We start from the raw sequence: 26,700 nt of genomic DNA, 5'->3' as shown, positions 1-26,700 counted from the left end.
GGCCCAGGGCTTTAGCAAACGGGTGGCGCTAGCGTAGGCCTGAGGTGGCGGGTTGGGGTTTCAGGCCTGACGTGGCACCCCCGGCCTGCCCACCCCGGGGCGACGCGGTCGCGAGGGGCCCCCGCCAGAAGAGCGCGGCCTGGAGCCCAGCCAGTCCCGCCTCCCGAGGCCCCGCCCACCGAGGCCCCGCCCCCCGCTCCCGGACGCGCCGCCGCCGCCATCTTTGTTAGGGGCAGCGGCCCGGGCTCCGCGATGCCGAAGTCTTGCGCGGCCCGGCAGTGCTGCAACCGCTACAGCAACCGCAGGAAGCAGCTCACTTTCCACCGGTGAGAAGCGGGGCCCGCGGAGCGCGTAGGCCTCAGCGCCGGGCGGGTCGTGCAGGGGTGGCGGGAGAGGCCCGCGCGCCGCGTTCGCCCACCCCGCCTGGAGCGCGGGAGGGCGCGGGGCCGAGCCCGCCGGTCCACCTAGGCGGGCAGCGCGGAGCAGTGCGAGCCCCACAGGGTGGCAGGGACCTCGCGGTCGTGGGACACTAAAGTCGGCCCTGCAGCCTCAGGACCCCCCTTTCCCAGCATGCCCAGGGCAACACAGCCCCAAAGCGCGCGCGTTCTGTGAACACCGCTCCCCGCTCCCGTTACACTGCGTTTCAGGGTTACAGCACGCAGAAAGCATGCAGCCTGGGGTGGCCCCAGGAGCCCCCCGCCCAACCCCCAACCCGCTTCCAATCCCTCTTCCCCGTGGGGACAGATCCTGTCAGATTGGATTGCTTTGGCTGATTTTGAACTTTACATAAATGGAATCACACCATGTATGTTTGTACGTCTCTGAGAGTCATTTTTGCCACATGCAGCTGCTGAGTTCGTTCCTTTTCATGGCTGCATAGTGTTCCATGGAATGCATACACCAGAAATTAGCTGTTGTGCAATTGAAGGGCTCCTGGGTGGCTCCATTTCCTCCATTTTCTTTTTCTTTTTCTTTTTGGCCACAATATGTACTCTGGTCTAGATAGTTTGCAAGGGACTTACCTCCCAGCGCATGTATCCTTATGCTTCCCTTGATCGCTGCCTGAGGATAGAGTCTCCTCCATTCTCTCTTGAATCCATTCCCACCACACCACAAAAGAGCTCCACCACCACCCGGTGACCCTCATAATGCCAAACCTTGAGGTTTCATCTCATCTTTCTTTTTTTGCAGTGCTAAGGGATCGAACCTGATTTCTTGCATATGCTAGGCAAGACCTCCACTAGCATTCAATTCCTAATTTTCTCTAGTATGGATAAACTTATTTTTTTTCAGTGCTGGAGATTGTGCCCGAGGCCTTACACATGGTAGGCCAGTGCTCTACGCTGAGCCTCACCCTGAACCTCATCCCTCGCCACCTCCCTTACTGGGGTTTGAACTCAGAGACCTCACTTGCTAAGCAGGCGCTCTACCACTTAAGCCATGCCGCCAGTCCTGCTGACTTACCTTAATTGACCTCTATAGCATTTGACTCAGCAGCTCACTTTTTCCACATGGCTTCTAGGACACATTCTGGCTCTCTGCCTTTGTCCCTTCTGTGACTCCTCCTCGTTTCCAACACTGAGCATTGAAGAGCTCAGTGGGGACCATTGCCCGGTGACTTGTCACCATCCACGCTGGCTCCCGAGCACTGCTCTTACACAGCCGGTGGTTCTGCAGGGATATCCTTAGTTGAGTATGCCACTCCAGCACATGGTGACATGTGGAGCACCTTGAATTTAAGCCCTGAATACAAAACAAGCTTCTGGTCGCCAGCCTGTCCCTACTCTGTCCTCTATGGCAAGCTTGGGACTCTTTCCTTCCCTGTTTCACCATCCACAGGCAAACCTTCCTGCCAGGCTTTCAAAATACACTGGATCCACCCTCTCTTCTCCACCTCCTACTAATGCCTGCTGCAAGCTACCTGGTGCCTCTCACAGCAGCCAGGGTGGACTTAGGTACCATCTTGTTTGTGCCCAGAGCCTCCAGGGAGCCCCTCATTTACCTGAGGTCATGGGCCATATGGGCCCTACCCCCTGAAGCCCTACCCCCCTCTTCCACCTCCCTGCTGTCCCTTTTGAAGGTCACATGGATCCTGTCCCACCTGCTGTAATGTCACCTGACCACCCAGTGCTTCCTCCACTCAGTCCAAATTTGCTTGGTTTGTTGTCTGTCCTCCTGGAGGGCAGACATTCCAACGTCTTGAGGACTGAGTGCAGGGTGCGGCATGTGGCAGGCTCTTTGACACGTTCGTTGCCTTGAGTTTCCTATTGAGGCTGCCATTAACAGAAGCTTCCAGAAATTAGATGTGATCTAATTTCTTACTTCTGTAATCCCAGCCAGCCTGGACAACAGTTAGCAAGACCTCCCCACCAAACAATAGCTGGTTGTGGTGGCATGGCCCTGTCACCCCAGCTCCACAGGAGGTGTAATGAGAGGATCAGAGTCCAGGCTGCCCCTTGGCAAAAGCGGGAGACCCTGTGCCCAGAATAACGAAGGCAAAAATGAGATGCTGAGTTCAACCTCTAGTACGGCCACAAAGACGAAAGAAATGAGATGGGATTGAAAACGTGAGGTCCGTGAGGTCCCAAAGCTGCCCATAAATCGCTCCGCTCACCTCGCCTCACTGCAGGTTCCCGTTCAGCCGCCCCGAGCTGCTGAAGGAGTGGGTTCTGAACCTGGGCCGCGCCAACTTCAAGCCCAAGCAGCACACGGTCATCTGCTCCGAGCACTTCAGACCCGAGTGCTTCAGCGCCTTTGGGAACCGCAAGAACCTGAAGCACAATGCTGTGCCCACGGTGTTCGCCTTGCAGGCCCCAGCGCAGGTAGGATGACGCCCGGGCACGTGCACAGCAGGAGGGGGCGGGGGGAACAGCCGGAGCCATCGCAAGAGGGAGCTTCCGGCCTCCAGGGTGCACAGTCTGCTGGCCCTAACAGCTGGCCTTCCCCTTAGGAGAAGTTGTGAATTAAATCATGGGGGGCTGGCGGAGTGGCTCAAGTGGTAGAGAGCACCTGCTTAGCAAGTGTGAGGCCCTGACTTTGAACCCCAGTGTCACCAAGAGAAAAAAAAATTACACCTACTGAAACCTGTTTTTTTTAGCCGGGCACCTGTGGCTCACACCTGTAATCCTAGCTACTCAGGAGGTAGCGATCAGGAGGATCGCAGTTCGAAGCCAGCCCTGGCAAATAGTTTGCGAGACCCCATTTCGGAAAAAAAAGCAATCACCTAAAAGGGCTGGTGGAGTGGCTCAAGATGTAGGCTCTGAGTTCAAGCCCCTGTACCAAGAAAAATCAGGGCATGGCTCAAGTGGCAGAGCGCTTGCATAGCAAGTGCAAGTCCCTGAGTTCAAACCCCAGTGCCACAAACTCAGTCAACCCATCAGTCAGTCATGAGCACAGTGATGTGTACCTGTAGTTCCAGCTCCTTGGGAGGCTGAGGCAAGGAGATTGCTTGAGCCCAGGAGTTCGAAGCTAACCTGGACAACACAGCAGGACCCTGTCTCTTTCCAAAAAAAAAGTTGGCTGGCTGAGTGGAGCACCTGCCTAGCAAGTGCAAGGCTGAGTTCAAATCCCAGTATCAACAACAACAAAAAAACCCAGGCATATGTGTTCCACAAAAGAACGAATGCTCTGTAAGAAACCGACTGGCGAGTGTGAGGATCTTGGTTCTGAAGTTCACTCTGGCTGTGTCTCAGGTGGGCTGGAGGCCAAGAAGTGAGACCTTTCCTCCCGAGAGGCAGCGGGCTCGGTGTGGCATTCAGGCCTAGGAATCTTTGTCCTCCTGACCAGCCAGGGCTGGACAGTGTGCTGCTGGGCCTGCGCACATGGTGAAGGGGAACAGCTGGGTGGGGAGAGCCAGGAAGGGGGCTGGGGCTGGTGGTGGAGAGAGGCTGGGAGGGATTCGGGTAGGTTCAGGCTGCTTGGAGGATCATGAGGAACTGGAGAGCTGAGTAGGGCCTGGTGAGGAGAGGCATGGGCAGCACTTGGGGTTTTAGGGAGTCTGTTCTAATAGTCCCTAGGCTGGATGGATTAAAAGACAAGCCTTTATCTCTCAGGGAACTGGAGGTCTGAGAGGAGGTGCCCACATGGTCTGGTCCCAGTGAGGTCTTCTGGGGCCGGCATGGCTATTTGTTTTGGCTGTACTGGGAGTTTGAACTTGATCTTAAAGCTTGCTAAACAGATGCTCTATCACTTGAGTCATATCCCCAGCTCTTTTTTACTTTAGTTTTCAGGTAAGGTCTTGCTTTTTGCCTCAGACTGCCGTCTACCTACCTATGCTGGCCACATAGCTGGGACAGCGCCACTATGCTCAGCTTGTTTGTTGAGATGGGGTCTTGATAACTGCCCCCCCCTTTCCTCCCAGGTTAGCCTCAAACTTCCATCCTCCCCATCTCCCTCCCAAGTAGCTGGAAACAATTATAGGCGCGAGCCCTGTGCCTGGCTTCCTGTCTTCTTACAAGGGCACTCATGCCATCTCGAGGCCCCACCCACATTACCTAGTTCACCCAAGTGCTTCCAAATACAGTCCCACGGGGGCAGGGCTTCCACATATGGCTTTCTGTGGAAGCAAGCACGCAGGCTGCAGCAGTGGGAGAGGTGTGTCTTTGGGAGGCTCCCCCTGGCCGCAGGTGGAGTGGTTTGGGAGGAAGACAATGCTCTTGCACTCCTTGCTCTTGCACTCCCTAGTGCCCACCCCATGGGCAGCCATGCTTCGCATTTCCTTGTACCATCCTCCTCCTTTACTGAAAGCCCCAGGGCACTGCTGGCCAAGTGGACCACTTGCACCCATTTGTTAATGGTGCCCTGAAGTAAGAAGCAGCTGGGGCTGGGGCATGCCACTTTGCAGGTCTCATTGCTCCCAAGCTAGGGTGGTGGTGGCAGGAAGCTGCTTCTGGCCCCTGCAGGCACAGCCACCAGGCAGCAGGGACTGCAGATTCTTTCTGAGGAGCCTGGAGCAGAGATAGATAGGGTTTCACTGTGCGTAAACACGTCACCATGGGCAAACTTGTTGAGGCAGGATGCCAGGCCTTGGGGTGACAGGTATGAATTAGGTCTCTGGTTGTTTATGGACCTGTTGAGGGGCCACTGGCCTTGACTCAGAAGGCCCATGGAGAAAGAGGAGCAGTGACAGGGAGCCCACTGGCTGGGCTAGGTCATGTTAGATGTGCTCCGCATCGGGTAAGCAGTGGGGACATGGGTGCCTGAGGCTGGTACTTGGCTCTGGTGACCCTGGGGATGCAGAAGCTCTGTGTGTCTGTTGCAGTTGGCGAGGGAGAACGCGGGCCCTGCCAGTGAGAGAGATGCCGATTTGCAGAAAGAGAAGGTGAGTGCCATGGTTGCCCTGGTCCACTGCACATGCTTGGGGTTGCCGTGGGCAGCAGCTTCCTGGGAAGGCTGGTCTGAAAGCTGCTCCCATTTGCTCACAAGCTAGTTTGGGATACTGTTTGCTGGAGAAGGAAAGCCCAGCCTCAGGCTTCTCCCTTTAGTGTCGGGCCTCAGTGACAATAGGCTGGTGCCTCAAGGTTTGCGTCCTTGCTTGTGGTAGGAGGAGGTGGGTTGTTGCTATTGCAAGGCCTTGTGGCTTGGGCCTGGGCGCAGCTGCTTGTGTAGGGATCACTCTGGGATAGACAGTGGCAGCTGTGTGAGGATTAGTTGGCCAGCCGTACTCCACCTGCTGTTCCCAGGTCCACTCTGAGGTAGGGGCCGGGGAGGACAGCCCAGGGAGGAACATGGACGCTGCACTTGAAGAGCTCCAGTTGCCCCCAAACATTGAAGGCCCTGTGAGACAGGTAAGACCTGGGGTCCAAGCACGAAGGCAGCTTGTTGTTGGTTGGTCTCAGCCGGAGATGATTTTGCTACAAAATGAAGAAGTTCCATGGCCACAGAATGGGAGGAGCAGGGTAAGTGGCCTTGAGTTGCAGCTGCCCAGTAAGCTAACCACCAGGACTTGGAGACATTTGGACTTCAGGAGAGCAGTGAAGTGGGTCCTGTGGCCCCACTTAGATGTTTTCCTGCTGGGGACACAGGGTCATCTGGGCTTCTCGCCTTTGGGTAGCTCTTAGCCGTTGCTCACCTCTGTCCTTAGGTCTTGCCACAGAGACAAGATGAAACAGAGGCTCCTGGCTGGCCAGCCAGCCCTGCTCGATTAAGGCCCCTTCCCAAGCAGCCATCTGACCACAGCTACGCCCTTTTGGACTTAGATGCCCTGAAAACCAAACTCTTCCTCACGCTGAGGGAGAACGAAAAGCTCCGGAAGCGCTTAAAAGCCCAGAGGCTGGTGATGCACAAGATGTCCCGCCAGCTCCGGGCCCGTGAAGAGGGCCAGCGGGGATCCCAGGCCAGACAGCAGCCAGAGCAGCAGAGCTGAGCCTGGACGGGCTCTGGGACACGGGGATGGCAGCAATCCCCAGGCAGAATGGGTTGCGTGCTCTGCTGTGGACACTTCTGTCTGCGGCTGGGAAAGTGGCAGAGACTAGCAGATGAGGAACCCATGTGTCCTCTGCTTGTGGAGTTAAGAGCCTCAGGCAAGGAGAGCGGGCCACAAGCAGAAGCTTAGTCCTGGTACCAGAAGCCAGGCTGAGGGGAGCTTTTGCACTCCTGTCCCTGTAGCACACTGGGCAAGGGTCAGTACCTTGGCACCAGGAGCTGTCTTGGCCCAGTGTCAGAGACCTGGAAGGAGAGGCCACTCTCCTTTGTGCCTTCTCCAGGTGTAGCCGTACCTTGTGGGGTCCCTCCCACCCCAAGCACAAAGAGACTCCTCTCCGTTTGAACACAGGAATAAAGTGTCTTTCTACCCTGCAGGCTTTTTTCCTTCATTTAGTCTTGCTGCTGCTAAGACTGATGTCCTGTTTCGTGTTAAAAAACAGGTAAAATGTGACTACCTTTCACTACAAAAAAATTGTGACTTTAATTAAGAGAAGCCCCAAGCCCTAGCCTGATTTCCTGGTGTGCGCTTCTACTTCTCAGGCAGATGTTTAACATAGAAAAAATGGTGTAAAACTGAAGAATCGAAGATGGGGACAAGGGCTCTGGGAAGCGGTCACTTGGGTGTTTTGCTCACTCCTAAAGATGCACACATAGACCAAGTTAAGCAGGACCCTTGGTGTGTTCAGGACAGGTTTATTGTGGGCAGAGTGCCGCATACAGTCAGCTTCAGACAGGAGGAGTGGCAGTGCCCAGAAAATCCTGGGCAGCAGCTCATGCAACACAGTGCAGGTTGCATGTCAGTCCATGGGGCAGTCAGAAACTTTTTTAAAAATGGAGAAGAAATACAGAACTGGGCAATCCGAACTGCTTTTAAAAATGCGGAAAGGGGTTATTTATTAAGAATACTAGGGTATTAGTGTCACGGGAAAAGTCTGGCTTTAGCACTTGCTGCAGGGGAGCTGGAAGCCAAACTGGCCTCTGCCTCTAGGGCCCATGGTCCCAACCACTGTCTGTGCAGCACCTGCTTGGAGGGAGCAACAGCAATTGACCACTGCCTACTTTATGACCCAGGCCTCTGCCCATGAGGCAGCTACCAGCCAGAGCTGTTCAGGGGTAACCCAGCAAGTGGGCAAGAAAAGGGGCCTGGGAACTGAGACACCATGGAAGCCCATGAGGAAGGGTTGGGTCTAGCCTGGCCTGGAAAGCAGTAGCGCCAGTGCCACCTGCTGGGCACGCACAAGAGGCTCCTGGGCCAGCCCGGGGTTAATGTCCGTCTGGCATGTGTCTGAGCCTTCTTACTCTGCCTTTGCTTGTAAAGCTCCCCTGGTCCAACACTAGGCTGTAGTGGCGGTTGGGCACGGGCAGGCCAGGTTGCTCTGCAGGGGGAGGGACACAAGTTAACCTGTGTCCACAGGCAGCAGGACTTCTCATAGGTACGTGGGCAGTGTCCCATGACAGGGACGGTGCCCTGGGAATGACAAGGATGGTGCCCTAGGAGTGCTTTGCGAAGCTCTGGGGTGGGGAAAAAAGAGACTAGTTTCCAGACCTGTTTGTTCTCAGATAAAAAGCAGTTTTATAAACCCACAGTCCTCTCCAGGATCACCTCTTAATATTTCAGCAGAGAAAGGCGGTTTGAGGGAAGTCAACTGAGCATCTGCCCCTGCTCTGGAGGCCTGGGCATGTGACACGCCTTCCTTCTCCTCCATGTTTCCCATGTTCAGTGGGCTTCAGGAAAAGCAGTCCTGATGGTCCATAAATACCTCCCGACGGACTAAGAACTCACTCCAGGCAGCACGTGTGCTGAGGACCTGGGGGGACCCGAAGAGTGGCCCAGGACCCTCCAGGAACGAGATCCCTGGGGAAGAAAGACGTGAGCATGCTGCGGTCTGGCAGGGTGGGGCTCCTCAGTCCTACCCACAGCACCCGTGAGCTGGGCGTCTGTGTGTCCCTTCACATAATTGATACGGTGCCACCTTCCCGAGGGAGAAAATAAAAACATCTGATGTCTGGGTTTTCCCTGCTTCCAAATTGGTAGACTCCCTGGAAAAGATTTTTGTCTGCAGCCTCTTTAATCAGTTTCTCAAGCAGTTTATCCATCTGTATCGATCCTGTGAGCTAGAAAGGAAAAGACGAAATCAGGCTTCACAGGTGTTACTGCATCCCCTTCCCTCTTGGGCTCAGCAATCTGCCTGGGCAACCCCTAAGCAGAGCTCATGCTCCCGAGAACCACCTGCTCCTGGAACATGGAGGTCACACCCAGCCACCCACACCAGCCACAAGCACACTCTTGAGCTTCATCTGTGACAGGGTGGGTGCCACTTTCTGGGATTCTCAGCAAGTCCACGAACCACTGTTTCACTGCACCTGGTGGACCGTAGTGGGAGAAGGCAGCCATCACCTATATGCACCCTGCCACTCACACTGCTTGGGTATCCTCAGGGCCTCGCTGTCAGGCACCATCACCTGGTGCAGCACGCCTCGGAACTGGTAAAGCACACGCAGGTTCTTCTCCTCTCCTACACATGGGTCATAGAACCCTGGCAGCCCAGCCTGCAACAAACGGAGGATTGGTCAGTTGAGCCCACATGGCTTCTCTCTGCTACCCGCAGTGCTCATCCAGTGCCACCCAGGCATGGTGTGGATGGAGATGCACACTTTGGAACTTGAAGAAATGAGAACTCTGAAGAGTTGTCTAGGTAGCACTAGACCTGCCTCTCAATACTGGCCCCTTCCCTGCTGTGCCTTTATGGAAGCCCTCCCAAACACAGCACCTGCCAGCTTCTTTGGGCACCAGGAATGCTTTGACCTAACTAATCTATCTAATTCTTCTGAGAGTTCACACCTAGGTTCCAGAGTTGAGGTTCACGTGTTCCCCTAGTGGCCTCCCCTCTTTCTGGAACATGGACATGCCAGTGTGTTGATTGCTACTATGGAAGGAGCTCAAGAAATACTTGCTGAGTGAATGGATTCTGGAAGGAAGAAGGAAGAGCTCCAGTGTGGGTTATTACTTGGGAGCCAGGCAGTGGCTCCCATATCCCATGCTGCAGATGGGATATGAAGGATGCCACTGCAAGGAAATGGCCCCTGTGAGGGACAGGGTGACCCTGTTAGACAGAACCAATGCTCCAAACTGCCTTTCTCTATGGACCCTGTAAAGCATACTGTCCAAGGCGGCTGGCGCACTGTACCTTAGAGGCCTCTGTGAGGATGAGCTTGGAATCCTTCACCAGGCACTGCAGGGGCACAGTCACATCTATCACCTTCACCTTTTCATTCTTCTTGCTCTTGTCATTGACAAACTTCCCGTACCAGGCATTCACAATGATGAGCCCTGGGGACCGACCAGTCAGGGCAGAGATAGGCCTCCTCTGGACACTTCCCTCTGAAGCTTTGAGACCCCCTTCGTCCACCCCAGCCCAACAGGACACAGGCCTTCTCACCCATTCTGGACTCCTCTGCTTCAATTATTCTTCGGACAGATTCCTGCATCAGCCGAACCTGCCAGAGAAGGAGCCAACTATGTCAGGGCCCACTAGGATTGCTCCATCTCTTTGTTCAGAGTCCACAGCCTGTGTCTAGGCCAAGACACCTACACAGGAGGGAGCGGATGCCCTGGGGCTCAGCTCCGCTGTGGCGAGGTTTGAAGTCCTTAGACCTAGAGCAGGCAGGCACTTGAAATGGCATGACTTCCACCGTGACTGCCAGTGGGAGGGAAAACACCTCAGCTTTATTCCTAGGGATCTTGCATGGGTGGGAAGACTTTAGTAATCCAATGAGAAATCACTGAACAGCCTGTCAGCATTTGAAAATAAAGATACCAGCCTGGGATGGCCACAGGTCTCGTGGCACCAATCAGCTGGGCAGGGCTATGCTGCCTCTTGAATGTGCTTGCCCTGCTGCTTGTGTGACCCAGGCATGCTCCAGGCTGGTGCCTGGGTGCTGTACACACCTGTGCCTTTTGGCTCTTCCTCTCTGACCAAGAGGAACTGCATGGTATCCCTGGACTATTTATCCAGGATGCCTTTGTGCTCTTGTGTCCTATTAAGGGAGTACTTAAAGGGAAGAAAGAGAGGACAATACTCACCACTTAAAAAAACAAAAGCCCAAAAAACACCTTGTTAATGCCTTTGGAGGGACAGGGACTCAGGGCTCTAGAATTGAGTCCCACGGGCAATGTAAAGGTTAAATGGTGAATGAAGCTGCTGGGAAAGAAAAGCCTGAGGCCTGTTTTCCTACACAGCCCGAGGTTGAGAGGGGCGGCTAGAGAAAGAGCGTGCTTGTGTTCTGGGATCTGCCCACAGTAGGAAGCACGTTCAGAGAGAGGACCAAAGGGCTCCAGTGATGCGAGGGGCACTTACAGCAGCTTCTGCCTCTTGCTTCTTCTGCAGGATGTCATTGGCAGTGCTCTCCCTTTGCTTTTCCAACTCCCTTTCGTAAGACAAGCACAAGCCACACATGAGCATGGCGTCACCCGCAGTGAGTCAACAGGGCCCCTTGTTGGATATGAGCCCAGCAAGCAGTCTGTAGTCTTACTGGACTTCTAGTTTTGGAACTTAAAAAAAAATTTCCAAAATATCTCAGGCAAGCCTGTGAGTCACAGGCCTGTGCAGCCTTCCTTAGTTCCCAGATGGCTCTCCCCGCCCACCTCCTCCCCGGAACTTTGGGAAACCCACTGTCACCCTCCTTGGAAGTAACACCCCACCTGACAAGAATCACGGGTGAGTCCACCAACCTTCTGGAATTCTTAAAGAATACTTTTGGTAAGAACTAATAGTAGGCTGGGAGCTGGTTCACACTTACAATCCTAGCTTCTCAGGAGGCAGAGATCAGGAGGATTGCAGTTTGAAGCCAACCCCAGGCACACAGTTCATGAGACTCCGTCTCAAAAAAACCCATCACAAAAAGGGGCTGGTGGAGTGGTTCAAGGTGTAGGCCCTGAGTTCAAGCCCCAGTTCCACAAAAACAAAAAACAAAAACAAAAAAAACCTATAGTTAGTGCCTGTCCCTTTCAAAAGAGCAGAGCCCATTTCTCTTAAACTCTATGCTAGGAAAAGGGATGGTCAGGATGAGAAAAAGGACTTTTTATTTCTTGTGATCCTGCTTCAGTACTTTCTGAAAGCAGGAATGATTAAGTGAGGGTTAACAGTTCTTGCTGCCCATCCACATTTTCTAAGGCTTCATCAGGTCTGGTGCCAGGCTAACACTGCCTGCGCTAGCACCTTCAATCTCCCTTGCTAGGTTCTGTTGCCTTTGGTTTAAAGGCGAGGAGATCGAGGCCCAGGGTTGTTCAGTGACATCCCATGGCCAGTGTTTGGACTCACTTCTCTTTTTGAGCCCTGAGGTATGGTTTGATGATCAGACGGTGCATAGCAAAGTAGACCACGAGAGGCCCCACAGTGGCATAGAATACAGCGCTGGGAAGAAGCTGGTCCGTCAGATGAATAGGGAAGAAGTAGGTCTGACTGGCCCTGTTGAGCCTGGGGAAAAACACAAAGACAAAGCACTCAAGATGAATCAGGGGTCCAGTGATTGGCTGTGAGGATCTCACACCAGGAAGACAACTCCTGGACAGAAGAACACACCAGTTTGCCAAGGTTACAGTCCTTCTCAGGTTCCCCATTCCCCACTGCATGTTGACTTCAAGGGCACAGCAATAGCTAATACTTATCCAGAGTAAATGTCCCCTACAGCTGTGCTGTCAAAGGCTTTAGGGGAGAGGTGTCCTGGAGGGAGTTGCATTTTAGTTCTTAACCCATGTGTTCCAAAGACTACGGGGATTTCAAAAGCTAGCAAATAAAGGAAAACAAAGGAAGCACTGCTTTCAGTGATGGCCGAGCAGCTTCTGCTGATCAGTGTTCTCACAGAGAGCAACTGTAAACTTGACCACATATAAAACAAGGATTTATTCACTGAGATGGGGTCTTTTGTTTTTTTTGTGTGTTTTTGGTGGCACAGGGGTTTGAACTCAGGTCCTCAAGCTTGCAAAACAGGCACTCTTATCACTTGAGCCACTCCACCTGCCTGAGATGGGGTCTTGCTATGTTGCCCAGGCTGGCCTCCAAGTCCTGTGCTCAAGCCATCCGTCTGCCTCAGCCAGGGTGTGCCACCATGCCAGCCTGTGGTCAGTATTTATTTGTCTTTATTTTGTTTTAAACCAAAGACTTTTAGCCAGACACGGCAGCTCACACCTATAATCCTAGCTACTTGGGAGGCTGAGATCCAGAAAATCACAGTTTGAGGCCAGCCAGGGCAAACAGTTTGAGAGACCATATCTCAAAAATAACCAGAGCAAAATGGACTGGAGGTGTGGCTCAAGTGGTAGAGCGCCTATTTTGCAAGCGTGACATCTTAAGTTCAAACCCCACCAAAACAAAACCAAAAAGAACTCCCAACCCCAAAGATTTTCAAGTACTGAATAGCAACTAACAGCAGGTACACACTGAAGGAAGGCTGAGACTTACAGGAGCTCAAACTCAGGGCCTTGACATGCTAAGCATGTGCTGTATCGCTGGTTCATTTTTCCCCCCCTTTCTTTTATCCCTGGTTCATTTTTTAAAGCAGTTTTTAGCCTGGGAGAGTCTCAGCCTGAACCACATTGGCTAACTAACACCTGCAAAGAACCTTGTAGTCATGTCAGATCCAAAAACTAGGGCTCAGAGTTTGGAAAAACTGTAGCAGCTAGAAGTGCAGAAGCCAGGTAAGGAGGCTTACAAAGAAAACCCCAGGCTGGGACACATGTGCTGTGGGAATGTGGCACAAAGCTAGCTGACCCTGGTCACTCAGTAGTCTGGCTGAGGCTAAAGAACTGCCCTAGATCTGGCTGCTGCCACCACATAACCAAGTTACTTGCCTCTAAAATGAAAACTCAGGGTGGGAGGAGCAGCTCAAGTGGTTGGTAGAGTGCCCGAAAGTTCAAATCCCAGTACCACAAAAAAAAAACTAAAAAAACAAAAACAAAAAGTACATTTTTTTCTGAGAAACAAAATATAATCACTACTTCGTCTTATTCATAATACTCAAGATACAATGACTAAAGACCAACTTAGATGGTGTAACTAGCAAGTTAGGATTGCAAAGCTAGCTTGTTTTAATCATGTCTCAAAGACAGAAGAGAATCAAAAGGATGGGCTGGGGATGCAGCACAGTAGTAGTGTCTGCATGAGGCCCTGTGTTCTCCAGCATGTCAAGGTGGGGGTGCACAGAAGAGCTATGAAATCTCTTCTGAGAAACAGATATTAGAAAGAAGGGTCCAACAGATACAGTAGAGCTGCAGGATTAGCATCCCCCTTGCAGTCGGCAGGACCCTCCACCTCATCAGGAAAGCCACGGACATTGTGACCGCTGCTGTCAGCCATCTTGCTCTGACTTATGGTGTGGTGCTTATGGAACACCACACCAACAACTGCAGAACACACACTCATTTCAACCACACGTGGGTGTTCACCAACATCAGACACATGCTGGGGCATAAAACAGTCTCAACAGGTTTAAGAATATGACCGCTGACCAAAATGAAATTAAATTAGAAATTAAAAAATCAGCTATGTAGGAAAAACAATCAAATAGCTAGAAATTAAGCAATGTATTTCTAAAAGTGAAGTAGCACCCAAAGTGAAATTTATAGTGTTAAAATGTTTTTTTTTTAGAAAAGCAAGGTCTCGAGTAACCTAAGTTTTGATCTTATAAAGCTAAAAACAAGAGAAAGTAAAATCAAAATCAGTACAAAGATAGAAAGAATAAAGATCAGAAATCAGTAAAATACAAAACAGGAGAATGAGAGAAAAAAGTTAACTAAGTTCTCTGCAGGGCTGGCAGAGTGGCTCAAGTGGTAGAGCACTTGGCTAGCAAGCATGAGGCCCTGAGTTCAAACCCTGATCCTGTCCCCACCCTCCAAAAAAAAGTTCTTTGCAAAGATAGAGAAGGAGGGAAAGGACGACAATAATAGGGATAAAAAGAGTTGGCCTTAGATAACTGTAGACAGACTGAGGACAGGGGGTAAGAGCAAATTTCTGCCAACAAGTTGAGTGTGGTGTTCATGCCTATAATCCCAGCAGTCAAGAGGCAGAGGCAGGAGGGCTACATAGAGAGACCATGCCTCCAAAAAAAAAAAAAAAATTATGCTAACAAATTTAACACTTAGACAAAAGAGAAATTCCTTGAGAAAGGCAAAATAACAAAGTTGACATAAGCTGAAATACAAAATCTGAAAAGCCCTATATTTATGAAACAAATGAATCCATTATCAAGAATTTTCCTACAAAGAAAATTCAGGCTCAGAAGATCTTACTGGTGAATTCTGCCACAATGAAGGAAGAAGTAACACATCTGTCAGAAGGCCAAGAAGGAAGGGGTTATTTCCTAACTTACTTTACAAGGCTGGCTCAGCTCATCCCAAACGTAAGAAATATATAATAAAAATGACAAGTTGTAGACCAGCACCCTTTACAAACATACACACACAAGTCTCTGCTAAGATATTAGCAAAGCAAATCAAGTAATATAGAAAAAGACTGATGTCATGATCAGTGGAACTTCCCCCAGGAATGTAATTTTGGTTTAAGATTATACAAGTAGGAAACCAGGTGCCCTCTGGCTCACACCACTTGGGAGGCTGAGATCAGGAGGATCAAAGTTTGAGGCCAATCCGGATAGTTTGTGAGACCCCAGCTCCAAAATAACCACAGCAAAATGGACTGGAGGTATAGCTCAAGCAGCAGGACACCTTCTTCGCAAGCCCAAAGCCCTGAGTTCAAGTTCTGGTCCCACAAAATCAAACAAACAAAAACACAAAAAGGGGCTGGAAGAGTGGCTCAAGTGGTAGAGCACCTGCCTACCCTGTGTGGGGCCTTGAGTTCAAAACCCAGTATTAGCTGGGTGCTGGTGGCTCACACCTGTAATCCTAGCTATTCAGGAGGTAGAGATTAGGCGGATAGAGGTTCAAAGCCAGCACGGGCAAACAGGTGGTGAGACCCTAATCTTGAAAAAAAATCACAAAAAAGGGCTTGTGAAATGGCTCAAGGTGTAGGTACTGAATTCGAGCTCCAATACCGCAAAAACCAAACCAAACCAAAACAAAAAATAAAGAGTATAAGAGCACAGTTAACCAGGTCAGACTGCCTGTTTTGCGGAAGCTCCAGCACTTCTGCCAGAACTTCAGTTATATAGGGGAATCTCCCTAATAAAAATCTGAAATGCCACAAAGCCCAGAACTTTCTGAGAATCAACACGGTGCCACAAGTAGAACATTCCATCCTTGACTTGGCTTGACTAGTCATAGTCAAAACCATGCACACTAACAATACTGTATGGATTTATCTTCAGGCTATGTGTATATGGTATACATGAAATGTGAATTTCATGTTTAGACTCGACTCTCACCCCCACATTATCTCATCATGCACATGCAAATATTTCAAAATCTGAAAAACACGAAATCCAAAACACTTATTACGGTCACAAGTGTTTTGAATAAGGGGTATTGAGCCAGTATACCAATTCAGTTTGGACAATTTAGTCCTATTACCATAGAAATGAAAATGTGTTTTTTTTCCAATGAGATATAGAGTGACATCCCAGGGGTGAGGATCCATTTTGCATCTGCACAGGAGAAGGGCTGAAAACAAGCTTAGTGACGTACCTTACCAGTGGTCCCAGTTCAGATTAAAAAGCAGGGGTTAGAATGCAGAAGATGTGACAGCTCTGTCTGCCCTTTATTAATCTCAGGTGTCCCCAAACCTTGTCTGAGAGGAATGGCTGAAGCTGGCTTTGATCCTGGTAAGCAGCTTTGGCCCTATTTGGCAAGGCTGAGGTGTATGATTGCTTTGAGGCACACAGAAAGCTTCGCTCTAGTGCAAAGCTAGAGTAAAATGGACTAGTCAAAGAGGTCATGTCTGATGGGCAAGGAAAGGGCTGGCCTGGGGCTCGGGGAGGGGTTACTGTTTTACCTGTGGGGATGAGGTGACATCAGCAGAGACAGAGGCAAATGTACCACTCTGGTGCTGAAAGGCCAACAAGTAGCTGGTGGGGAGCAGGACGAGGTGTGGATGGTGAGCCTTGGGAAAAGCTGGAGGCCAGGGCAGCTGGAATGAGTGAGTGTGGGGGAGTGAGGCAGTCAGGACAGTGAGGGGCTCATCATGGAGGTCCCTATGAGCTCCAGAGTCCTTGAAGGATGTTCTGGGTGCTGGGGATGTAACTCAGGGATTCTCATATGCCAGGTCAGCATTCTACCACTGAGCCGTACCTCTGCCCTGTCACTGAGGTTTTGAGCAAAGTGACATGGGCTGACTGTCACAGAAAGAACTATTCTGCCTGTGTAGAGGACAGACTGAGGGATCAGGTAGGAGGACACTGTGGTAAGTGAGCAAGACCTAGGCAGGAGAGAGGCTGTGAGAACTGGTTAGACTCAAGCATGCTTTCCAAGTAGATGCCAGGCCATTGTGAGATACGTCAAGTTCAGAGTGTGGGAAAGAGTGATCAAGGGCAATACCAGGGTGTCTGGACAGAGCAAGTGCAAAGCTGGACCTCTTACCTACTGAGGCAGGAAGACAGGCAGAGCACATTTGGAAGGGTATGTATCTGAAGGCAGGGGAAGGGGACTCAGGGTCCTGTTTGGATGTGTGACATTTAACCTATTGTTAAGATTTCCAAGCAGAGATCTGGAAGAGGAAGTGGACATATTGTTGTCGTCCCTCAGAGCATTGGTTCGAGGACCAAAATCTTCAGATGCTTAAGTCCCTTGTATAAAATGGTGTAGGATTTGCATAGACCCTACACATATCCTCCTGTATACTTTAAGTCATCCTTTGATTCCTTACAATATCCAATGTAGCATCAATGCTAGGTAAAGGGTTGTCATCCTGTATTATTTAAGGAACAATGATGAGAAAACTCTATACACATGTTCAGCACACATGCATTTTTTCCAAATATTCTTTCTTTTCTTTATTTTGAGACAGGGTCTTACTATGTGGTCCAGAGTAGACTTGAACTTTTTTTTTTTTTTGGTGGTACTGGGGTTTGAACTCAGGGCTTCTCGCTTGCTAGGCAGGCCCTCTGCCATTTGAGCTGCTCCAGCAGTCTTTTTCATGTTTGGTATCTTTGAGACAGGATCTTACAAACTATTTGCCTAGACTGGCTTTCAACCATGATTCTCCTGATCCTCCTGATCTCTGTTTTCTGAGCAGCTAGGATTACAGGTGTGAGCCACTGTTGCTAGAGTGGACTTGTACTCTTGATCCTACTGCCTTAGTCTCCTGAGTTCTGGGATTACAGGTCTGAAACACTGTGCTTGGCTGCATTTCCAAATATGTCAATCTGAAATTGCTTGAATCCACAGAGATAGATCCCACACTACAGAGAGGGCTGACTGTGTGGAAGAGCTGGAGATTTAGGAAGTGGTCCAAATAGGGGTTCTCAAGGTGAGAGTCCACAGTCATGAAGGTACTAAAAGCCATGGGGCTGAATTGTACTACTTGGGTGTGAGCCCAGGCAGAGCAGGACAGTGCCTCATGGTAGTGCCTTCAGGTAGAAGTCTGGGAAGCTGGGAGAACCAGACAAGAAGAAAAACAAAAGTGCAGTGTCCTGGAATCCTAGCTCAGGGAGCTGTAAGGCAGGATGGAATAGCCACCAGGGCAGAAGCTGCTAAGATCAAGTGGGATGAGGATACAGAGCTGCTCCATGTGTGAGAGGGAGGATGCCCAGCTGATGGATGAGAGAGGCTGTTTTTAGAGAGGTCTGGGGATTTAGAGGGCTTCAGAGTAAGTGAGCAAACTCAGTTGGTGTTTCTGAAGAGCAAGGGGGCAGGGTGGAGAAAGGTGTGCCTATGAGAGAACCACCTGGCCAGAGGGTAAGCTGACACTGCAGGTGCCTGTGGTGGTGCAGGAACCACCTGGCAGCATTGGTGAGGAGGCCTCAGGTGCCTGGTGGTCACCCAACACCATCAGGGAGGCTGGACAGACTTGGACCTCATTAACTTACTGATGGATGTCCCTGCTTCTTGACCTCTGCTCATGCAACTAAGACAGAAACAATCAAAACTACAAAGCAAAGGCCACTTTGCCCTTAACTTTGGAAAGTTCAGCAAGTGAAGATGCCAGGCATTCCCTGGCTAGAGGGAGCAGTATTCAACTTACTTGACTTTAAGAGAAACGCCCTGTGGGACTCCAATGCTGACAGCCGCACCCAGGACACTGTGTCTGGAGATCTTCCTCTCAGCCCCGTACTCCACTACTGTCCCAAAGAAGCCTGCCCTGCAGGGAGTAGAGCTCAGCTGTCAGTGCCTGTGTCCCTTCTACCTACCACCCCACAGCCAGCCCTCATTTGAAAACAGAGCCTGGGTCTTATCCCTCCCACTTCTGTACCAGCCATCACCCACGGGGGCAGTCAGGACTTACATTCCATGGGGTAGTAAAGCAGCACTGGGGCATCCTGGACATTGTCCAGCAGCCAGAGCTCAAGGCTGGGTCACAGAGCAGCAAACTCCTGCTCCCAAGCAGGAGGCACTCAGGGGGCATTAGGGGCCACACATGCAGGCGACCTCCTTTGAGAGCCCTCCACAGAGCCAGTGGTGCTCTATTACCAAGGCTGGACTTACTTGAGGGATCCTTTCACACGTGTCTGGTCATCGTCTTGGAACTTGTGCTGATAGCTGATCAGTGCAAAGGAGTGAGGGATCCCCAACTGTGGAGACAAAAGGTAAAGGATGTGGGGCTGATTCTTGCCACTCTGGGAAGGCAATGTCTGCCCTCAGAGCAGCTGGGTGCCCACTGTGCACAGGCCTGAACCAGGGGCCACCACCTGGCAGCTGCACAGGTGTGTGAACATTTACGAGCAGCCAGTGCAGCCATAAGTTGTGTGAGAGCTGAGCAATGTTAAGGAATCTGTCACTCCGTAGGCTGACTACGCCATGCATCACTGGCAGAAATGTTAGTAGCCCATGACTCTAAAAACTGGGGTTCACATAAAAATTCAGTTTTCTAGTTTCTCATGAAAAATAAAAACTTCTGGAAAGGTGAGCCTGTATTACTGGGTGGTGGTGGGAGGGGGCTGAGGAGCAGCTACTCTGAGAGCCTTTCCCCAAACCTTCTTCCCCCACTGCCTGGCCACAGTGCATCTGACAGCATCCTTCTGTCTTGGGGCTCAGCTGCCAACCATGGCTCCCACTCTGATTCTGTGGGTTTCTCCTACCAAGGATGTTACAATGCCATTTTGCTTTAGGACGATCCAAACATGGCCACCTGGGCACCTGTAGCACTGGAAGCACCTGCAGACAACGGCTGCGTGTCCACACGATTCACTGTGCCCCAGAGCAATGGGCTCCAGGGTTATCAGGAAGCAGGGTTTAAAGGCATGACGATGCTCGAGAGAACGGTCCTTGTGGAGCTGCATCCTCAGCAGATCTTGGCTCCCTGGCTCACCTGCAGGGCCACAGTGAAGTGGCCGGTCTTAGTGTCCCGGACAATGCTAGTGTTCATGGCTGACTGGATACCCCATCGCCACTGCAGGTAGCCCACGGTGTTCTTGTCCAGGTTCCGAGCTAGGACAGTGGTAAGGCCAGGACGGATTCCACGGGATGAAAACTGCAGAGCACAGTTTGTTGTCACAAAGCTGGGGGGACACAGATAGAAAGGATCTGGATGACACCTGGTCTTAGCTGTTGTCCATCACTTCCTCTCTGCCAGACTAAGATCTTGCTCACCATTACTCCCATGAATCCCTGGGCCAGCTCTCAGCAAGAAAAGGCAGGAGACCAAGGAGCAAGGGAGAGAAACCTGGTAAATTCCTTCCAGAACCCTTCCTGATGATCTGCATTCCCCCATCCTCCTTAACTTCAGAGGCACCTGAATGCTGTGCCAACTGACAGCAATCCCTCTGGTTAGTCACATGGAAGGCCTTAAACAAAGGGGCCCAGGATAGTGCTCCCCAACTGTGCTACATACCTGAAGTCACCTGGCTGATCTAAACCACTGACGGTGGGCTCCTGTGCCAGGTGTCCTGATTGCCCCAGCATACGTTTGGAGTGGGAGAAAACCCTCCCAGATCATGTGAACACATGACAGTGTCAGAACCACTCACTTTGAGCTCATCAGAATTAAGTCAGAATTTCTGGGTGGGGCCCAGGCATCAGCCTATTTTTTTTTTCATCAGCGTATTTAAAAAAATGTCTAAATGGGGGCTAGGGGCGTAGCTCAAGTGGTATAGCGCCTGCCTGGCAAGCACCAGGCCCTGAGTTCAAACCCCAGTAACTACCAAAAAACCAAAAAACTTCATCCTTGTGATTCTGATGTACATCCACAGGGTGAGTCACTGACAGAAAGTATGGGATAAACCACTTTCTGTGAACGGCTCTGAAGTCTGCCTTCTAAGGGATTACAGCCCCATCTTCTGGCCAAAAGGGGTATTTCACCCCACTAATAGAATTCACAGCAGTACACACTAAAGGAGCCTAGAACAGGCAGGTGGTTTCTGTAGCAAACAGCCCAGCACTAACTGCATTGCCTAGCTCAGTTTCCTTCTCAGCTCTGGAGGTAACACTTTTGTCATTAAAATAATAACATGTATGGTAACGCTCATCAGTACCAATCCCTAACTCACTTCCAGTCTGTCTTCTGTCTCAACTAAAGCCTTGCTGAAGGGCTATGTTTTTCTGCTTTCCCTACACTGGGCTTATGGCAGCAAGCAGAGAGAAGAAAGTCACCCGTAGAATTTCAAGAGAATGCTGCAGAGTAAAATTTAAAAGAATTATGTATGATTCAGTAGGTGGTGTGGCTCAAGTGGTAAAGCCTGCCTGGCAAGTGTGAGGCCCTAAATTCAAATCCCAGTGCTGAAAAAAAAAATTAAGAATCAAAGAATGAGATTCCTATTCTATCACAGAGGCAGCATTTGTATCCAACACTGTCCTAGGAGGAGAGACCAGCAAAATAAACACTGAACAGGGAGGTAAGAACCATCCACAAGGCTGTCCACTCCACTTTTCTTGGAACTGATTCCACAAGCAAACTCTTTTCTTTTTAAGATAGGGGTTGTAGCCCAGGCTGGCCTCAAACTCACAATCTTCCTGCCTCACTCTCCAGAGCAGCTGGGATTACAGATGTGCATCACTGCACCTGGCTTTATAAAAGCCTCGACTCACAACTTGATCCATGGGCTAGGAAACCCAGAATAGCAGACACAACTAATCTGCTTGCTGCACATGAATAAACTAGCATCTCTGTTTACAAACCACTTCTTTGTTCATCAGTTTGGATTCCAATAAACTCTGGGTATTACAACAAAACTCAATTTCTGGACCTGTAAAAGCTGATGAGCCTTGGTTGCCAATGGATGGACAGTTTGATGCTCAATCAGAATGAAATGGTGAAAAGACTTCCCTCACGAAGTATCTCCTAAACCTGTTTGATCTTAAGAGCCTCTAGCTCCTGTGTTCACTCCTTAAGCCAGCAAGGCCCTTGGACCTTCCTAGCATCCTACTCACAGTTCTGCACTGAAGGACTAGCCTGGCAGGTACATAGACACATGCTCACTGCAAGTAAAACAGCTTTCTATCAACACAGATTCCACTAGGACTGCTTCAGTTACATCTTTTCCCAGAGAAAGAGGTGTGATTTGCTTTCCGCTCAATTCTTTGATCTGAGCTCACAGAGAACCTCACCCCACCCTCCTTACCCCCCACAAAGGGAACAGAGGACACCGGTGTTATAGGAAGGACAGTGATGCACAGAACTAGCATGGCCGAGTTCATCTGATAACTAGGTGACTGGCATTTTCTGGGACAGAGAACAGTGCAGACATCGTAAGCCCTCCAGACTGCTGACCAAACACCCTGTAAGGCATATCCCTCCACTGTCTCAAGGTCCTCCAGGCCCCAAGTGGGGAAGTTTCTCAGCACAGATGTGAGGCCCACATGCTGTCCAGGTTATGTGTCAGTGCCCTGGCATTTGCCCCACTGAGCTTTGTAACTTTGTAGGACACACATGATAACTCCAAATGGCCTTGATCACAAGAAAACACAGGCGCTAGTCTCCTAAGTTGACATGGACCACCAAAGAGTTCTCTCATATTTACCATCTTGGTGTGAGATTACGGAACAGCTTGAGACCAAACAAAGGCCCCTGGAGATCTCCAGCTCCAAATTCCAACTGTTGGAAAAAGAAAAGGAGAAAGTATCAATGACCTTTTTACCTCACAGCACCAACCCAAGTCTCAGGTGTGCACCTTGGATCAGAATTCCTTGTTGGCTTCAATGCTCTTGTTAGGGCTCTAAACGGAGCCCTACCTCTCAGCTTCACCCTTCTCCCTGGAGGTAGCCACTGCCCCAGGTTTACAGGAGGCCTGGGTTGCAGAAAGGAGCTCCTCCAAAGAGGACACTGCACCCGGATCTTCACCTCCCTGGCTCAGGTCACTACTCCCTGCGGCAATGCCACCATCTGTAGAGCCCCATTTGCCTGCTATGGTGAGCTGTGTGTCCCTCCTCCCCTGCAATGCTGACTCCCCTGCATTTTCATTCTGCTCAGATCTCACAGGTGATAGAAGATGGACCTCAGGAGTCTGATGTTGAAGTCCATCAGCAGTTCCACACTCTCCTGGCCCTGGAGTTGCAACCATTCTGGCTGCCTCATTTACTAGCCTGGGTGACTTTCAAGGCAACTTTTCAGTGTTAATTTGATGCAGCTCCATTTGCTCAGCAGAGCTGGCTGTTTCCTGACCATCAACTAGTCAGTGAGGGCACTGAGACAGACACTGTCTTTGGCCTGTGCGTAAGGGGTCAGCTCGTGGACTCACCGGACTCATCAGACATGAGACATTTTTCCTTTGGGATTAGTCAAAGTCTGGAAGTTTGACATTAGGTACCCTGTTACACAACCACGTGGCCACCCCTGGTCACTGTGAGGTAAGCTTTTAGAGTGCAAATGTTCAGAAGTAAGGCTTTGTATAGGCCAGACAATCCAGCTCACTGGACAGTCTTACCTCTCCCCATCCCTTCGCGGAAGTGACTCTTCGGAGCGCGAAGTTAATGGAACCCCCTCCATTACCATTCTGGGTGGAGAGACTTCCGGAGAGGATGGCCGTGTCTGTGGCTGTCAAGGGTGCCTAGGAAAAGAGATGTGCTGGTAACAGAGAGTCACGGCAATGGGAAGCGCCTTGATGGGCAGTCACCTCAGTGGCTTTGCTGCCCTCTCTATTAGAACTGCATGTGGTCATTAGAGTAACATGTTTCAGAAAAAATTCAATGGGAAAATTTCCAAACACCAGGGGGAAACAGAGGGTGAAATGCTGGGTTCTTGGTGTGCCAATTGCAGGGAATTGCAAAGTAACTCTACCATGTACTTTCCCACCACAGGATGTCTGGGTGTCTCCAGCATGCCAGCTGGAGCTTGCCACCAGGGTTCCGAAAGGGACAAAGACCTTCCTGTGGCCATATTAACTGACTCTGGTAGCTCTAAGAGGGGGGCAAGTTTCTAATGTTCACTGAGTTAACTCCATGTTGCAGGCTGATGCACTTAAGAAGAAATGAACGTGGGCTGGTAGAGTGGCTCAAATTGTAGAGCCCAGTAAGTGTGAGGCCCTGAGTTCAAATCTCAGTACTGCCAAAAAACGACACGAAACAAAAACCAAAAAAACTCCATGAAGAATACATGAATAAAATGAATAAGCTAAGGAGTTAGAGACATTCTATAGTCTTCAGTAGAATGGGCTGATCTTGCTGTATTCAAACAGTACACAGGTGGCATTTTAGGACTCCAGGGTTCAGGAGGCAAAGCTGTCACAGCCTTCCAGCACATAATGGAATATGGCTTAGAACTAAAACAGGTTTTTAGAATGATCTGTGGAGTTCTGCCTTCTTTCCCCAAATCACCATGACCTCTCAGACTCTCAGAAGTCTTGTGACTTCTCTCAGACTTTTAATGCTTTCTGACTGGCAGGACCTTGGGAGCTGAGCATCCCGGCCCTGGCAGTCCTGCTGGCTCACTCACAAATGGGCAAAGCCGTAAAAACATGGCTGTGACTGGAGTGCACTCTCTCTATTTTTTAAGTGGCTGATTGCATCCTTTATAAATAAAGATGAGGAAACACCCTGAGCAGACTTTCATTCCAGCTGCTCGGTGCTGCGCCTCATTAACTTGAGCCCCCGCTGTACTAGTGGAGGTGTTTGTGTGCTTTACCTCAATGGACTGGGATATGTGCATCTTATTAATTTCAATCTGTGGAAAGCCACTTCCAGATACATCTTCATACTCCTCATCATAGCGATCAAAAAGGTCAGTAGCATCTACTCCGACACTGATGGTTCCCTGGGGCAGAAAACAAGTAGTCAGCACAAGGTGGCACTTGTGGAATGAAAGGCAATGCAGCACTGAAGCAGTGAGCTCAGTCTACTGAACCAGGCATCTGACTTCACGGTTCTGTGCTTAGGCAGGACACTCCACTATGAGGCCCATGCAGCATGAATGTCACAGTTCAAACCAGAGTTGCAGGATGCCACAGATTTTCACAGCTAGAAAGCAGCAATTTGACCAGAAGAACCAGCCAGCACTTCTGCAGATGAATTACACACCAAAGACAAGTGTGAATGGAAGTGAGGGTGACACAATTCGATCTTCAGGGACCAAATGCAACCCCCAAGTGCATGAGACCAGCTAGAAGCTAGCCACACGGACTAAACATTCCTCTGTAAACACTCTTACATCACAAAACTACCTTAAAATGCTTTAAAACATAAAAACACCTTCAGAGACAAAGCACAGACAAAATAAACCATGGAGGTTGCTCTGCTTTCTAAAATTAATTTGAAAATTAAGTTATAAGAAACAGAAGACCATACTCTCTAAAGAAATGCTAAGGTAAAATTGTGCTGACTGATAAAAATGCTCCTTACTCAGAAAATCCACGTCTGTATTCCTTCACAGTTTTAAGACTTTTCACATGGGCACGTACCATGACCCGATGCATAAAAACATGACCATACACATTTTTACTAAATTCTCCGCAAGTCATTTTAAAAAACTTTACTGAGGTTAACGTACACATAATATTAAGCTGTACCTACTTGACATGCATAATTTCAATGAGTTTTGATACATGATTACATTCTTGAAACCACCTCCAAAATCAAGACACAGAACATTTCTATCACTCCAAAAAGTAGCTTGAGAGGGTATTGTTTTCATTTTAAATGGTCAAGAAAGGTCTCTAAAAAGGGGATGTTTGAACAAAGACTTGTGACAGAAATGAGGGATGGTGTCCTGAGTATCTAGTGGGAAAGGCAGGAAACTGCTGGGGCTGGAGCGAAAAAAGGAGGGCCAAGGAATGCTACAGTTCAGATCTGGAATGCCCCCCAAAGTCCCACATGTTAAAGGCTTGAACCAGGTATGGTGGTGCACACCTGTAGTCCCAGCTACTCAGGAGACTTGTAGTCCCAGCTACTCAGAAAGCTAAGGTAGGAAGATTGAGTGAGTTGCAGGAATTTGAGGCCAGCATGGGCAACATAGCAAGACTCCCTCCCACTCCCCCCAAAAAGGCTCAGCCTCCTTCTTCACACTGTAAGAAGTGGGGCCTAGAGGAGAATTTGGGTTATTAAGTTCAAAAGGTGACTGTCGACCCTGTCTTCTTTTTCTTATCCTGGCTATGAGGTGAGCACTTTTTCTCTACCATGATGGCCTACCACAGGCCCAATGCAACTGGGCCAACCAACCATGGACTGAAACTTCCCAAACTGTGGGCCTTTGCAAGTTGATGAAGTCATGTATTTGTTACAGTAATGGCAAGCTGGTGGACACTAGAAGCAAGGTATGTGTAAGTGGTCTCCCAGAGTGTAAAGGTGGGGTTCACTGAGATCACACCAGCATAACCCTGGTGTTTCTGCAGGCTTAGCAGTTAGCCCAGGTTTTCATTTCTTCATCAGTATTGCCAATAGCTGCCTTAAACCAAGATGCCTGAGTAGATTTGACAGATCACACCCCCCTCTGTACTTTGAGCATCTGCCATGTGCCATCCATCTAATGGTGTGTGAGATGCATGGAGACTTGAGATGCCCAGCCATGCCCCACCCCTCTTCTCCTGCCTCTTTCCAGATGAAATGCAGCAGCGTGTTCCTTTCTAGGATCTGTGCCCAGTGCTCACTGACAGGACAGCTCAGTTGGTAGTGGGAGCTATCTTGGTGGTGTATCTGGCAGGTGGCCAGTGCCTTGGCCTGGCAGTGCAGGAAGCTGTCAAGCTACTGTAGCTGCCATCACACGAAATGGCATAAAGGAAACAGAGGTTGGCCTGGTCTACAATGGG

The 26,700-nt window shown here is 50.1% G+C and overlaps 2 protein-coding genes across 5 annotated transcripts in view; one reads left to right on the top strand and one right to left on the bottom strand.

The window, feature by feature from the left end:
• The first annotated feature begins 204 nt into the window (after positions 1-204).
• Thap3 (THAP domain containing 3) lies at positions 205-7,068 on the top strand. 3 transcript variants are annotated; one of them, XM_074081479.1, is made up of 5 exons: positions 205-326; positions 2,630-2,822; positions 5,261-5,320; positions 5,682-5,786; positions 6,799-7,068. In XM_074081479.1, exons 1-5 carry the CDS (start codon positions 253-255, stop codon positions 6,865-6,867), a joined length of 501 nt encoding a protein of 166 aa, XP_073937580.1. In that variant the 5' UTR covers positions 205-252; the 3' UTR covers positions 6,868-7,068. The 3 variants fall into 3 exon arrangements, with proteins under 3 accessions (XP_073937580.1, XP_020017503.1, XP_073937579.1); XM_020161914.2 differs by lacking the exon at positions 6,799-7,068 and adding an exon at positions 6,083-6,795; XM_074081478.1 differs by lacking the exons at positions 5,682-5,786; positions 6,799-7,068 and adding an exon at positions 6,083-6,795.
• A 32-nt stretch (positions 7,069-7,100) lies between these two features.
• The window catches only part of Dnajc11 (DnaJ heat shock protein family (Hsp40) member C11), a 54,371-nt gene continuing 34,771 nt past the window's right edge, over positions 7,101-26,700 (bottom strand). For both annotated transcript variants that reach the window (XM_020161913.2, XM_074081477.1), the window contains 12 exons: positions 24,585-24,713; positions 23,389-23,511; positions 22,486-22,559; positions 19,839-20,028; positions 19,016-19,101; positions 18,555-18,671; positions 11,745-11,900; positions 10,782-10,851; positions 9,864-9,921; positions 9,612-9,754; positions 8,844-8,973; positions 7,101-8,538 (listed from right to left, as the gene is read on the bottom strand). In XM_020161913.2, coding sequence (XP_020017502.1) covers positions 8,513-8,538; positions 8,844-8,973; positions 9,612-9,754; positions 9,864-9,921; positions 10,782-10,851; positions 11,745-11,900; positions 18,555-18,671; positions 19,016-19,101; positions 19,839-20,028; positions 22,486-22,559; positions 23,389-23,511; positions 24,585-24,713 — 1,302 coding nt within the window. In that variant the 3' untranslated portion in view covers positions 7,101-8,512. The remainder of the gene's footprint in view (positions 8,539-8,843; positions 8,974-9,611; positions 9,755-9,863; positions 9,922-10,781; positions 10,852-11,744; positions 11,901-18,554; positions 18,672-19,015; positions 19,102-19,838; positions 20,029-22,485; positions 22,560-23,388; positions 23,512-24,584; positions 24,714-26,700) is intronic.

The sequence above is a fragment of the Castor canadensis genome, chromosome 7, assembly GCF_047511655.1.
Source record: "Castor canadensis chromosome 7, mCasCan1.hap1v2, whole genome shotgun sequence".
NCBI lineage: Eukaryota > Metazoa > Chordata > Mammalia > Rodentia > Castoridae > Castor > Castor canadensis.
Note: the sequence above shows the minus strand (reverse complement) of the source record. Positions and strands in the feature narration are given on the sequence as shown.

Bases quoted from the DNA above. Each gene is read 5' to 3' on its own strand.
- Thap3 (XM_020161914.2), top strand. From the start codon at position 253: ATGCCGAAGTCTTGCGCGGCCCGGCAGTGCTGCAACCGCTACAGCAAC. The intron at 327-2,629 runs GTGAGAAGCGGG...GCCTCACTGCAG, and splicing joins AAGCAGCTCACTTTCCACCG to GTTCCCGTTCAGCCGCCCCG. The intron at 2,823-5,260 runs GTAGGATGACGC...TGTCTGTTGCAG, and splicing joins CCTTGCAGGCCCCAGCGCAG to TTGGCGAGGGAGAACGCGGG.